We start from the raw sequence: 14,085 nt of genomic DNA on the forward strand, positions 1-14,085 counted from the left end.
CACCAGAGCGCAGTGGTGGGTGGACTGGTGGAAAGGGGCCCATCACTTGGAGACTCTGGGTCTTTTATAAAATGGGAATAATGAGCTTCTCTGCCAGCTGTGAGGCTTTGTGTGAGGTTTGAAGGTGATAAGGCAGGAAGGGTGCAAACGGAGAAAGCCTGAAGGAAGACAGCTTACTCTACTGGGCGGGCACTGTGCCTTAGCCAGCGGAGGCCAGCCTGGTACAGGAGGCTGCCCCCTGCCCGGATGGAGGCCCCGGGTGATCACTTTCCCAGCCAGCCCTGGGCTGGAGCTGGGAGTGACGCTCTCCGGAGGAGGGGAGGAGAGCAGGAGTGTGATGATGGCTCTCTCCCACTCTTCCCCCCTCAGCCCCTCATTCGTATCCCAGCTGCTGTTGAGAAAGGTGGTGGAGCTGACTGGTGTGCCCGCCAGGAAGGATTAAGTCAATACACACAGGGCTCCTTGGGGAATGTGTCCCGCCTCTGGGCCACTGCCCTCCCTGGAGAAATCTGGGCAGATTTCTGGGCTTGCAGTCATGGAAGCATGTGCCAGTTCGCCTTCACAGGGAGAGGGGGAGGGGTCCCTAAAGACTCATTTTTCCTTCCCAGTGAAGCCTTGAGCTCTGAAGCCAGAACCTCGCACCATGTGTTACAGAGCCAGAGCCCCTACCAGTGTCTCCTGCCCACTCCACTCCCAGGTGTTGTCAGAGGCTTCTGGAAACCTGGCTTTCCAGGTACCAGCCCTTGTTTTTAAGAGAATTGCCTTAAGAGGCTGGGGCTCAGTGTTCACTGCAGCATCAGTCCCTGCAGGACTTACTGGAAGCTCTGCCCTCTTCCTGAAACAGCCCACTACATTCATCAGCCTACCCGCTGGCTGCCCATCATTTAGAGCAGCCTACTCTGTGTATGCCCTGGAGAGAGAGAGGTGAGTCTGCGAGCATCTGTGCAGCAGGTCAGCTCTGGACGTGGACCAGAGGAGGGTCAATACAAAAGCCCCACACCCTCTTTACAGTCTTTGTGTAAGGGCTCATGATCATTTCCTTTAGAATTCAGATCTAGGGAAGATTTTTCTTTCCTGCAGACAAGGACAGCCACGTGAGTTATTCATGCTTGCTTTTTACCTTGGTTCTTGGGAAACGCAGTGCAAAATCAATGCTCAGGCATAATACCTCCCTTAGATTGGGTATTTCACATACCCGACTCCTTCTACTATATATTGATGCACTTTTTGTGATGGTGGGCTTCACCAAGCACTGGCTGTGTGCCTGGAACAGTGATAGATGCTGGGGATGCCCATGTGAGACAAAATATGACAAGATTCTGGCCTTCCAAGGGCTCACAGTCATGTAGTAGATACCCCAAAGCAAACGGTTTGAAAACATCCACGTGAGTGCTATAACAAAGTGTGCACAAGTGCGTTGGGTGCAGGGCAGAGAGAGCAGTTCATCCGACTAAGGGTGGAGAAGGCAGGTGATGGACTGAGAGGAGGTCAGGCAAGTCTGCTGGGAGGAGGCTATGCCCGAAGGACGGGTAGTGGGTTTGCCAGATAAAATACAGGACACAGGAGTTCAGTTTAAATTTCACATAAACAAGGAATACCTTATAGTATAGGTATGTCCCATGCTCTATTTGGGACATACTTATACTAAAAAACTATTAAAAAGCATGTACTGTATTTTATTTTCCAGAGTAGTGGGACAGGCATTAATAGTTCTGTTTTACAGATGAGAACTCTAGGGCCAGAGGGATAACGTGCGAGCCATTCAGCCCGTGAAGAGCAGAACACAGGCATTACTCCATATTTCCTGACTCGGGGCCAGAATGCTGTCCTCTGCATTGTACCAGACCCACAAGCACCCAGCCATAGACAGGACACTTTCTTGTCCTGGATAATGGAGAGGATGCTGAGTGTATCTTTGGAGTGTCCGAAAAACCACGGACAAATGATAATGGAGCAGAATAGGAGGAAGAGGCTGAGGCTGAAAAGCAACTCCCACCTTCCCCCCTTTTTCTAGGAATGGGCAGGAAGGAGCTGTGTGTGTAAGAAGAGGCCACCAGGTAGGCACCTGGGAAGCCCCTGCGTGGTCCTGCTTGGCCCCAACATTCAGCTTTGGGCAATGGGAAGACTGAAGAATGCCTCCTTAAGCTGGTGTTATGAAGCAACAAGGAACACATTTCCAACTTTCATGTATGGGCAACTGGCAGTATGGGAAAATCAAAACTTTTTTGAGATGAAAAACACATTTCAAGTAGTATTTTGCTCCTGATCATTTAAACCGTTCAAGGAAAGGAGGTGTGCTTCCTGGCTCACAGCTCTCATATTTCAAAACCCTGGTTTCTGGGAGCTCTGTCACATCAATAGCATGTTTAAAAAATCTTTGTTCTAGAACTTTCTCCTCTACATACACAAATGCTTGCTATTAGGAAAAGGGAGACTGGACTTTGAAGCTCCAAGTTTTGATAGTGTGAATAAGGACAAAAACCTGTATGCACCTCTAAAGTACAGTTTTCAGGTTGTTCTGCCTGGTGCTATTATACGATATGTGAACTGATTGGCAGTGGGCAGTCACTCTCCAAAATCTCAGGTGCAGGTTCTGGTCCGTCAGTGGTACTGAGACTGAGTCCTTCCTTTCCAGCTGGGTCTTTGGAGGAGCCAGAAATGTACTGGGTTTAGGATTCTGGGTTCTTAGTCATACCAACACTCCCTGTCAGTCCTCAAGATGACTGTGTCCTTGGCACAGCCCAAGAGGCCTCTCTCCCAAGCAGTAAGATGGGGTGGAGGGTTGGGGGTTGGGGTGATCAAAGTCCACAAGGAACAACTAGGTGCAGCCTAGGTCCTCTCATCAGTGGACTGTGAGATTTTCTCCTTGAGACCCTCTGAGACTGGTGGAGGTCTACTACTGAAAGTAGCTATCACCCGGGCTACTTTCCAGAATTTTAATGGTGGAAAGACATAAGTTCCCACCATTTGGGGAAACTGCAAACATGAGTGAGAGGTCAGCTAAGCGTGGATTCAGAGATGAGAGGATGTTATCTACAAACACAACTCTTTCCAGTGCGTGAGTAAACAGACACATTTGGTTTGGAACTGAGGGCCTGGCTGTAGGAAAGAAAAGGACCCCCTACCAAACAGCATTTTTCTCTAAATGCCCCTTGAATTGAGAAACAGTTGCCCAGTCTCCTGCAGTCTATTCTCTGTGAGGAATGTCTTCCCCGGCTTCTTGGGCTGAGCATCACCAATTGTTTGGGGATTAACCCTTGGCCATCCAAAGTCTTGCTCTATCTCTCTCATCTCTTTCCCTCCATTCTGCCTGTCTTTCTTTGCTGCACCTTTCATGAGCTGAGAAATGACAGAGAGGATGACCGTGCAGCTGCTTCCAATGTGGACGGCTGAATCACAATCGCTGGATGGCCACGACTGCTTTAAGAACAGAGCCTTACTTCTTCATGAACTCTGGTAGTTGTACTTGGAATCCGTCCATCAAGAAATTAGGTCTGCAGCGTCCAAAGCAAGCTTCCCCAGAGCTTTACAAACAAGCTGGCCCAGCAAGACAACACCACCTACAGTGCCTGCCTTGAGCTCTGAGATCTGTGGCCCATTTGCCACATGCAGTAGTGTCACACTGCTCAGATGTGGGTTTTCGGCATCCTTGGCTTCCCTCCACCCACACTTCAAGATGCAGGCAGTGTAGAGACCTAGCAAACTTCACGAGATGTTTGCGGTTGTCACCTGTCTCCAGGGGTCAGTCATGGTCACACTCTCAGCTTTCTGGAGATTGACCCTTCCTCTCAGGGTAATGTTAGAAATATACAAAAAAATTCCCAGAGACTCCGAGGGCAGGGAGACTTCTGTTTCCTTGGGGGAGGGGTTGCCTTTAGAGAGGGCCTGCTGTATATCTACTGATACACTCTTTTTGCCTTCTGCCTTAATGGGGACCCTGGGTTTTGACCCGAGGTTCCTGGGCCAGCTCTGAATGTAGCATGTGAGCCTGAGTGATGGACTTGATATTTACACAAGCCACACTGATAAGTGCACATGTGTTTTTAATGTTTTGGCTTTCTACACCACAAACATGTCAATGTGTATTTGTGGGCACACACAAGACTTGCTGTCAGGCTGGGACTTGAGTATGTCTTTTCTTTTCTCCTTTCCTTTCTTCTTCTGTCCTCCTAAAGCTAACACCTCTGTGAGAAATATTTCCTCCCACCCTGAGCAACATTGGGACAGTTACCTACTGCCTCCGGTGTTGTCTGAGGTTGGCCACCGGCCGGTTGTCCCACCTGGAAGGGTGCTGCATTTTTAAACCGGCAAGCGGCTGGAAGGTTTAAACCTTCCCCTTTGGGTTTGCACGAACCGAGCCTGGACACCTGGACGGCTGGGGATTTAAAAGCAGACCTCTCTTGGTTCAGCCTTCCTGAGCCCGGGTTTGTCTGAAATGGTCTGTCTTTGTACTGCAACTACAGAGGACAAAACCGGGGAGGTGGGCTGCTTGTCTGGTGGGCTGCTGCTTGAAATTAGGAAAAATTGTATTAAAAAAAGGGGGGGGGTTCTTCAGTATGTCACGGGTTTGCAAGTACTGTTAAGGTTCCTGGCTTTTCATCAAGCCTACTCAAGTTGACCAGCGTTGACTGTCCTCTTTATCCACCCCACACTTTTATCTAGCCCCTCTTTCTTTTCCTGTCCGTTCCTTCCATTTTCTCCTCTCCTTCCCCCACTTCTTCCGCTATTTATTTATTTATTTTTGGTTTTGTTTTTTAAGGGGTGTTGACCTGGGTTTAGTTCTAGTAAACGGAACCCTCTTGCAAGTGAAGCGATTGGTTAATTGCGCCGGTGACTGACGTGCTAAATGAGTGCGGCTCGCAGCAGCCGGGAGCTGATTGGCTGCGCAGGGAGTCTCCGAGGGCTTTGCAACAGGAGCACCGGGCACTCGAATCCTGCAGCCTCCCGAGTAAGTGCCGCGCGGCCGCCCGCCCGCCCGCCCGCCAGCCCGCCGCGCGTCCGGGAGCCGGGGCAGCAGCACTCGGCCCGCTGCGCGCGCTCCCCTTCCCCGCGCGAGCTCCCGCCGCGGCGCCCGCCGCAGGCCGAGGGCCGCCACCCGCCGAGGACCGGGCAGGAGCGCGCGGCCGCCGAGCCGGGCAGCGCTGGGGCCGGCGCCTTTTGTCCCTGGAGGTCCCTGGAAGTTTGCGGCGGGACGCGCGCGGGGAGGCGGCCGAGGCAGCCCCGACGTCGCGGGAGCCAGTGCGCCGAGCCAGCATGGGCAGCGGGCGCGGCGCTGGGGGCCGCCGCTGGGCCGCCCCGGGCGTGCTGCTGGCGCTGGCCGCCGGGCTCCTGGCCGCGGGCTCCGCCAGCGAGTACGACTACGTGAGCTTCCAGTCGGACATCGGCTCCTACCAGAGCGGGCGCTTCTACACCAAGCCGCCGCAGTGCGTGGACATCCCGGTGGACCTGCGGCTGTGCCACAACGTGGGCTACAAGAAGATGGTGCTGCCCAACCTGCTGGAGCACGAGACCATGGCCGAGGTGAAGCAGCAGGCCAGCAGCTGGGTGCCCCTGCTCAACAAGAACTGCCACATCGGCACGCAGGTCTTCCTCTGCTCGCTCTTCGCGCCCGTCTGCCTCGACCGGCCCATTTACCCGTGCCGCTGGCTCTGCGAAGCCGTGCGCGACTCGTGCGAGCCCGTCATGCAGTTCTTCGGCTTCTACTGGCCTGAGATGCTCAAGTGTGACAAGTTCCCCGAGGGCGACGTCTGCATCGCCATGACCCCGCCCAATGCCACCGAAGCCTCCAAGCCCCAAGGTCAGGCCGCCCCCTCCCACGCGCGCGAGTCCCCCGACCCGGGCCGGCGGGGCACCCGGGGACCCGCCGCGAGGATGCCGCTGCCACGCTGATCCGCCCCCTCCCCCCACCCTGCCCTGCTGCTCCTCCCTGGAGTTCGGACGTGCTCCCTGGAGGTTGCTCTCAAGCTGTGCAATGAGTTTTAAAAAGTCCGAGGTGTCGCTTAGCACCTCTACCAGCCCAGGTGCACGGCGGGCTTGGCCGGCAGCGGTGGCCGCGCCTGAGCCCCAAGCAAGCTCCGTGCGGTGTCCCGGGCGTCGCTTCCTGGGATCCAGGGTCGCTGCCTCCACACCTGAGACAAAGCCTTATGCTCCACAGGAAAGGAGAGCCCTTCTCTCTCTGGGAGGGAACCGAGTCCCCATCGAAGTTTTTCACACCCGAGACGGGATGCCCCAGGAGGAAAACACCCAAACCCACAGTGTAGGAAGCCCAGAAAGGCCGAGAAAATGCTAAGGCGCAGCTTCGTTTACTTTCATAGGTTCGACGAGGATTAAAAACCCCCAAAACCAAACACCTCTCGCTTCCCTCCAGCTTTCCTGAGCTAGTCACTGGGCCTAGGAACTCCGGGAGGGCTGAGAACTGGCTGAGAAAAAAAAAAAAAAAAAAAAGTTTAGAAGCTGAGGATTTCTGTTTCTCCACCCTTTTCAGGTGGTCTGCTTAGGGAGGGTTGGGGCTGGAAAGCTGGTCCTCCCATTCTTGCATACCCCCTGCTTCTCCCATTTACACAAATCCTCAGGTAATTAGAAAGATAAAAATGTAATTAGCTCATTGTTCATCTCTCCTTGGGGAGTGGGGCTCCGCAAATTGAAGACTTTCCTAACAGTCCCTGGAGGGGCCTGAGCTTCCTCTCAGAACCCCTCCCACTTAAAGGGCAGCTTTTGAGTGGGAGGGAAAAAAATCCCGGAGAGGCAAAAAAAAAAAAAAAAAAAAAAAAAAAAATCAAAATAAACAAGCAAAAAATGCAGTGCAGTGGCCTTTTATAGGAGCGAATTCTTCAGAAGCAGAGTTGAGGCTTAAAGATGTGCATATAGACTGGGATAGGGGCCCCTAGGTGCCCTCAGCACCAGGGCACATGTCTTGCGGGTTTGCTGAGGAGGGGTTTAGGGTGGGGGACCGCCTGCTTGCTGGCTTAGCTCATCTCCAAGGATGCCTGAGAGAGAAGTGTCCTCCGAAGGGCTTACTCTTCCAGAGCGAGGGGGTAGCATGGGGACAGGGGGCCCCAAACTTGAATGCTCCTGCTTCTTCTAGGGAGGGAGGAGATCGGTCCAAAGTGATGGGCATTGGGTGGCATGGACCCCTGCTGGGTGGGAAACCTGGCTGTCTGGCTGCAGTGGCCAGGGCACCTCTGCTCCCCACCTCCTGGGTGTCTGCACAGGGTTAACCTTCGGGGAAGTGCGAGCCCTTTGGGAGCAAGAGCTGAGCAATTACCTAGAGCAAACAAAGCACTTTGTGTTCTGCGGTGTGGAGCCATCCCCTGCAGCCGGGAGGATTTTCCTTCTCCCCTTCCTCACAGGCCAGGAGATTAGCCCAGCTCTGCCCCAGCAGCCTCTGCTCCACTCCCGGTTGTCTGTTTCTGGGACAGCCCAGGCACGTGAGGTGGGGGCCCATTGGGGGAGCACCTTCAGAGGGGAAGATGGGGACTGCTTATAAAGGGGGAAGAATCCTCCTAACAGAACCCCTCAAAAGGCTGTGGTGGAAGTAGAGGAATACCGAATAATTGTTGTCTTGCCTTTGACTCCTTGACTGCTCTTTTCACTTGTCTGCTATCTCCTCAGGGGCCTCGGTCCCATGCTCCTCTCCCCTCCGCTCTGTCCCCGTAGTGCCTAGGCAGTCACCCTCCCAAGGCCAGCTGCCCAACGGAGACAGACTGTGGAGGACCAGTCAGGTGTGGGGCTTGGGGACTGGTTCTCCCCTCAGTGTTTATGGTGAGAGGCCCTGCCCGGAGAGAGCACCCACTCCTCTCCAGTGCTGCAGCCCTTGGGCGGAGGGAGTCCCACAAGACTTCCCCCCCCACCCCAGGATGCCTGGCCACTGTCAGCTGAGGTGGGTCTGGGAGGGCTGTGTGTGTGTGTGTGTGTGTGTGTGTGTGTGTGTAAGGGTAGGTTGACACAGACCAAACTGCCACATGGCTAGTGGCTCCAGAATGGAACCGGTACTTTTGGGTGAGAATAAATACACATGCGTGACTTTTATTCTTCTGATTCTCTGAAATTAAAACCAAATTTTCAAAGCAATGCGTATCTCTGCATGCTCTAGGCTGGTTTCTGTTCACATAATTGGTCATGTTTTGGGATATTGGGCAGGCTTTTGCAGCCATGTGTTATTAAAGATAAACTTGACAATGAGAAATGAATGAAAAGATGCTTTTCCCTCCAAAAGGCTGATGCCCCAGCGACACCCACATCTGTTATCGGAAGAGACATAACTGTATAAACTTTCCAGGAAAGTCGTTTCTAAATCTTGCACTTAACATGAGACCTGTACGTTCCCAGGCTGATAAACTGTTGTTCCTCCTTCCCGCTTAGGTTTCACTGATTTAAGTTCTGTGAGGGAGCACATCGTTTTAGTTTTAGTTTTTGTTGTTTAGACCTGTTGTGCATTAAATCAGCCTGGCTGTTTTAGTTGCAGATTGCAGAGGTCATGGTGCCCTTGTGTCTCGAGAGCCTTTCTTAGGGTCCTTTCTCCATGTTATCAAGGAGCTGGTCAGGGAAGAACTGCTGTGTGTGTCTGTGTGTGTCTGTGTGTGTGTGTGTGTGTGTGTGTGTGTGTGTGAGAGAGAGAGAGAGAGAGAGAGAGAGAGAGAGTGTTTGTGTGTAATTGTGTGCATGTGTTTGTGTATGTATCGGTGTGTGTGTGAGAGAGAGTGCAAGCAAGCTGTGTGCGTGTGTGCATTGATTTTTGAAAAATCACTTAATCTTAATTCCAGTGTTGGACTTTCTCCTCTACTCCCCCTAAAATATTAATGAGCCACAAAACCTTTCAGTTTTTGGTTCCTTTGCTTTAAACGTTATTTTAAGTATACCTTCCAACAGTGATTTAGTTCTCCTTCTCAGATGGATGGTGGATTTCTCCTACTGAGACAGCCTGCAGGGCCCTGAGGACACGCCAGAGGGGGCGCAGATTAATATTGCATTACACATTCCTCCGTTCCTGGATCAGGCTGCTGCAGAGTGCCATAAGAAAAGTTGAGATGGGGGTTAGCCCTGTGGAGAGCACACAGAGCTCACCCCAAGAGCTCTTTCCACCTTGAGTGGCGCTGAAGGTCAAACATTAATTGATGAGACTGAGAAAATGTCCCTGTTGGCTCCGGAGCCCTCAGCTGCCAGTCAGATCAGGGAACTCAGAGGGTCCAGAGGAGATGATGGGGGTGTGCCAGGGCAATGGTGTTTTATATTCTCACAGCTGCTTGTTCGGTGAACACCATATTCATAGACACTTTCAGTATGATAACTTCCACTTAAAAAAGATAATAATAAAACAAAGAAAACCCCAAAGCACAGTTCACACTCCTAGTATAGGTAACATGTAGGACCTCCTTTCCCTGTTTTTTTCCCCATGGAAGCAAGAACCATAATGCAAAATTCTGGCTAAGTTTTTCCTTTTGTCAGAAACACCACCTCCAGAACCCCATTGCAAGTTCTGACTGAAAAGCAAATTTCCAAATTCTGGGCGCAAAGACAGTCATAGTCTTCTGCTTGGAGTGTAGCTGTGATTCTTGTTGCCCCGAGGACGTGGATGGTGTCCGGCCCTGGGTACAGAGTGAAGGTGGAGGGGTGTGGCCTCTGCTGGGCCATGAGGGGACCCTGCTTGGAAGTGGGGGTGACCGGCTGTGCACTAGGTATATCCAGGGGGCAGCCCTGGCCTGGCAGGGCTTGGCAGCAACTTCCACAGCGTCAGTATTGGGGGAAGCTTTGCCCATTTCACTGAGCCGCAGGGGAACTCCCAGGCAGGAGATGCTGCCACGGAAGCCACAGAAGCCACAGAAGCCACAGGAGAGGAGAGGATGGGGAGGAAGAGGACCAAGGGCCTCACCTCTTACCATTTTGCCTTGGGGTGGCTTTCCTGGGCTCCTCAGCTCCAGCCGGGCTTGGCCTCCGGTGGTTGGCCAAGGTGTAGTGCCTTTAGAATGTGTAAAATGCTTTCCTAGATGGTGGGTTCCACTCCTAGAGTTTGATAGGTGATGGTGGGGGTGGGGGTGATGGTGAGCAGCTGCCTCGCCCTTCTGGGGATTCCACTGCCTACTTTCTGCCTGTCCTCCCACAGAGGCACTTTACTTTCAAGGGATCCCCTCCAGCAGTATTTTGGGTGGGAGACCTCCGGCCCTAGCCTCAGAAGTCTCCTCTCCCTGTGCCTAATGCCTGGCAGTGGCCCTCATGCCTGCCACACACACACCTCCTCTTCAAAGCCCTTCACCGTATTGTGAAAACGCCTTCAGAGGGTCCCCCATCTGCCCCCCCCCCGGCTCTCCCATTTGGCAGCTCTTGCTACCCCGGTCCCCAGCCCCCACTGCCCCCCCCATCCCCAGCCCTCACCTGGCAGGCAGGAACTTGCACTGCAATAGCCTTTTTGGAAGGGGTGTTCAGGGCCTGCGGCTGGAGTTTGTGAGTCTGGCTGAGTTTCCTTCTTGGCTCCTAGAAAGGGGTTCAGATTGATCTGCTGTCCTATTTGGAGTTTGGGAATGGGAAGGGGGCAGGATTCAGAGAGGGATGTTTAAGGGAGAGGGGAGAAAGAACCGGAAACAACTGGAATAGATGTGTTTCCCAGGGACCACCACACCTCATCAAACCGGAGTTCAGAGACCCACCCTGCCTAGCCCTGGATAAGTTTGGGTTAAATGGTTGTACCATATTCAACAGGTTTTCAAGAAGCTATGTCTGTTTGGCTTTAGGTCCAGGGCTTCAGGACTCTTCTCTTATTCTCTAGTTGCCCTTCAGAAATTCCAGGAGACCTTTAACTACTTTCAGCCTGGCCCTGGGGCTGACCTCTTCCCCAGGGGTAGCTCCTTCCAGACACCCCTACCCCTGGAACTCACAGCTCCTCTTTCTCTTCTTTTCCTTTCCTAGGCACAACCGTGTGTCCTCCGTGTGACAACGAGTTGAAATCTGAAGCCATAATTGAACATCTCTGTGCGAGCGAGTTTGGTAAGAAAGCATCCCTGGCTGCCTCTAGGAGGTTTGGCATTGCCTGGTTCTTCCTGATCTGCGTCCCTGGTGAACAGAGAGCCCGGTGACACATCTTTTTGGACCTTTATATTCTCTCCGTCCATTCTCCCCGAATGGTTGCTGTTCTCGGGCCCATGGGAATCTAGACAGGGTGGAGGGCTGGCTAGTTTTTATTAAAGTCAAACTTAGCTTTGGCCCTTCTGTGTGAGGGATCACTGGACAACTTTTGGGGACCTTCTCTGGGAGTGGAGGGAGGTAGACTTGTGGGCAGACGGAGAGGAGTTAGGTGACAACACCACTCCTTGGATGCCTCCAGGAGGTGCACCCAGGAGGTCCTGCCCACAGCTTGGTCTTCCCTCCACACAGGCTCTTTCTCTACCCACCCCTAGGTGTCAGCACCACCCTGCCCACACTCTGAAATGACTACACGGGGTGTCCTCCCAGGGAGGGAGTGTCCACCCAGGGAGGGTGTTGTCCAATGCTGAGGGCCATGATCAACTCCTTCCTGACACAGACAGTTGACATTCCTCCAGTAGTGGGAATTGTCTTCCCTTCTTCTTAAGTCACTGTGCGTTAAAAGGGACTTCCAGATCAGCACCTGCAGCCCCAGGGGGAAGTGCTGTATGTGGCCTGGGGAACAGATCTCAGGGGGCCTTTCAGGGATGGTTCCTTGTAGTCTGCCTCATAGGAGACCTGACACCCCGAGACTATCTTCTCTGGGAAAGGTAGCTGTCAACCGCATCCATTTGGAGGGCCGACTCCTTCTATTTTATATAGATGGTGAAAAGTGGCTTGGCTCAGGCCAGGCCCACTTTGCTGAAGGAAGGTTCAGCCTGGCACTGAAAGTGCATTTCTCAACGTTCCTTAGCAGGAGAAACAGAACGGTAGGTAATGTGAGTCTTTGTCCATTTGGGGCTGCCAACTCCATGTTTTCATTAACTAAACATAATAAAGTGTATGAAAGGGACTTGTTCTGGCAAAGTGCTGGGCCTGAGTCACACAAATAGGGCCTACACATGCAAGTTGAAGGAAATCATATAAGTGACGCATACATTCTCAGGATTGTCATCATGACTGAAGACCCCAGGTGGGAGAATTCAGATCCTTTGCCGCAGAGAGCTTCTTGAGGATGAAAATGTCTTGCGTGCTTTATTTCTGCACTAGGTGTCTCTGCCTCCTTTGTTCTTGGAGGACCGCAGGACCTCTAAGAAGATTAAGCTGGTGTGCATTTTCCCTCCTGTCTTTGAATCACATCCTTTCTTCTTATTGCCTATTTATTTATTTATTTTTTAAAGTTTATTTATTAATATGCTTTGTGTGAGAGAGAGAGAGCAAGAGTGCATGTGTGCATGAGTGAGCAGGGGAGGGGCAGAGAGAGAGGGAGAGAGAATCCTAAGCAGGTTCTGTGCTAACAGCGTGGAGCCCGACTCAGGGCTCTATCTCAGGAACCGTGAGATCATGACCAAAGCTGAAATCAGAGTTGGGTGCTTAACCGACTGAGCCACCCAGGTGCCCCTGTTTTTGCCATTTTAAATGTAGCCAGATGAAATTGTAGAGTGTGCCTGCAGTGATGTGTGCAGACCCTGGTTACCCTTCCACCGACTGATAGTTATATTTGCTCCTTGATGCTCACCCCCTTGCTTCATCAGAGGGTGGTGAAAGCCCAGTCTAGCTTGGTACGTCTCCTGCTGTAGAGTCTGTGGGTGCACAGCCCCATACTGCATTAACAACAAGTTTTTCTTCCACAAATGGAGCTGAGATTCCTTCCCAAAGATGCATGTGGACATAAAGGAAAACTCTCTCGTAAACCCAGACGGGAAGCCTTTTGCTGCATGGCTGGGGCAGAAAGAATCTGTTGAGATATGGCTGTGATCCCAAGGAATCCTTACAAGGGAGACCTAAGGGGCCACATTTTGATTTCATGGGTCCTCTTCAGATATTATATATCAGCACACTCACTTTTAGGAGTTGGCCCCCTGATAGTCCAGCAAATCCAGGACACCGTATTAGAGTAAACTCTGAAAGGTAATATATCAGATGATGTTTTGTGCTCATATGACTTCTGTTGGGCTCACCTCCTGAGGGACAAGTAATGGCAAACTCTGGAACTCTGTGTGTGCAGGTGATTGACTGACTATGCCTTCCTGTTCAGGAACTCAAATTCAATGTATCTGATTATTCATTGATTCATGTATTCCTCCATTCAACATTTCTTGAGTACAAAACACTGTGCTAGATACCATGTGCAAAAATACTTAACTTAGAATAAATTAGAATTTAATTAAACATGTTTTTCTTAAACACTGACCAAGCACTAATCAGTGATTCTCTAGAGAATCATGGAGTCATGACATAACTCACCAACTGTGGAGGGGGCCGTGGGAACTCAAGGCCAAGTTAATGTTAAGGAGGTGTCGGAAGAGAACCCATGTCTTCATGCCCAGAGTCTTTGTCTAGAACTTACCAGCTTAAACTTGTCGTCAGGTCTCCTCCCTCCATTCCCACTTGCTCACCACAATTCTGGTGATTAGGGGCTTTGTGGCAACCAGTCAAACTAGAGACATTCTCTAGAAGTGGGCCAAAGAGGCAAGCTTTGAGGAGGAATTTGAATGTGGAAGGTTGACCTTGCCATGTAGGGTAGGGCTCTCAAGGGTGTCAGGTTCCTCACCTGGGGATGGATATCCTTTTCCCCACTGTAGTAGCTGCCTGCTGAGTCAGCAAGCCACCTGCTTACTGCCTATGGGAGGGAGGGGTAGATCTTATTTTAATAACCAATCAGGTCTTGGCAGATCTGAATGATTGGTTGTTTGGGATTGTTCCTTTTTCCCTGAGATTATTTTCTTCTCAGGTTCAGAGAATTTTTGAGGTCTTCCTGGACCCCATAAGTCATCGTATCACATCCACTTATTTCATAAATAAGGAGTCTGACTTTCCCACCTGGAGTTCTTTTACTCTCTGTCATGCTGCCTTCCTCATTTAGGAGAAGAACAGCCATTGGGCTTTGCCACGGAGGCCTTTAACCCCTCAGCATGGTGGGTATGGTGTATGCCAGGCTCCTTTGAACTGGATGCAAGGAGACTTTTTGGG

At 51.7% G+C, this 14,085-nt stretch overlaps 1 protein-coding gene across 1 annotated transcript in view; it reads left to right on the top strand.

Annotated features, from left to right (window-relative positions):
- The first annotated feature begins 4,995 nt into the window (after positions 1-4,995).
- The window catches only part of SFRP1 (secreted frizzled related protein 1), a 43,864-nt gene continuing 34,774 nt past the window's right edge, over positions 4,996-14,085 (top strand). Inside the window, exons 1-2 of the mRNA XM_025921925.2 lie at positions 4,996-5,797; positions 10,900-10,977. Coding sequence (XP_025777710.2) covers positions 5,254-5,797; positions 10,900-10,977 — 622 coding nt within the window. The 5' untranslated portion in view covers positions 4,996-5,253. The remainder of the gene's footprint in view (positions 5,798-10,899; positions 10,978-14,085) is intronic.

This window comes from Puma concolor, chromosome B1 (assembly GCF_028749965.1).
Source record: "Puma concolor isolate L17-30 chromosome B1, mPumCon1.1.hap2, whole genome shotgun sequence".
NCBI classification, from domain to species: domain Eukaryota; kingdom Metazoa; phylum Chordata; class Mammalia; order Carnivora; family Felidae; genus Puma; species Puma concolor.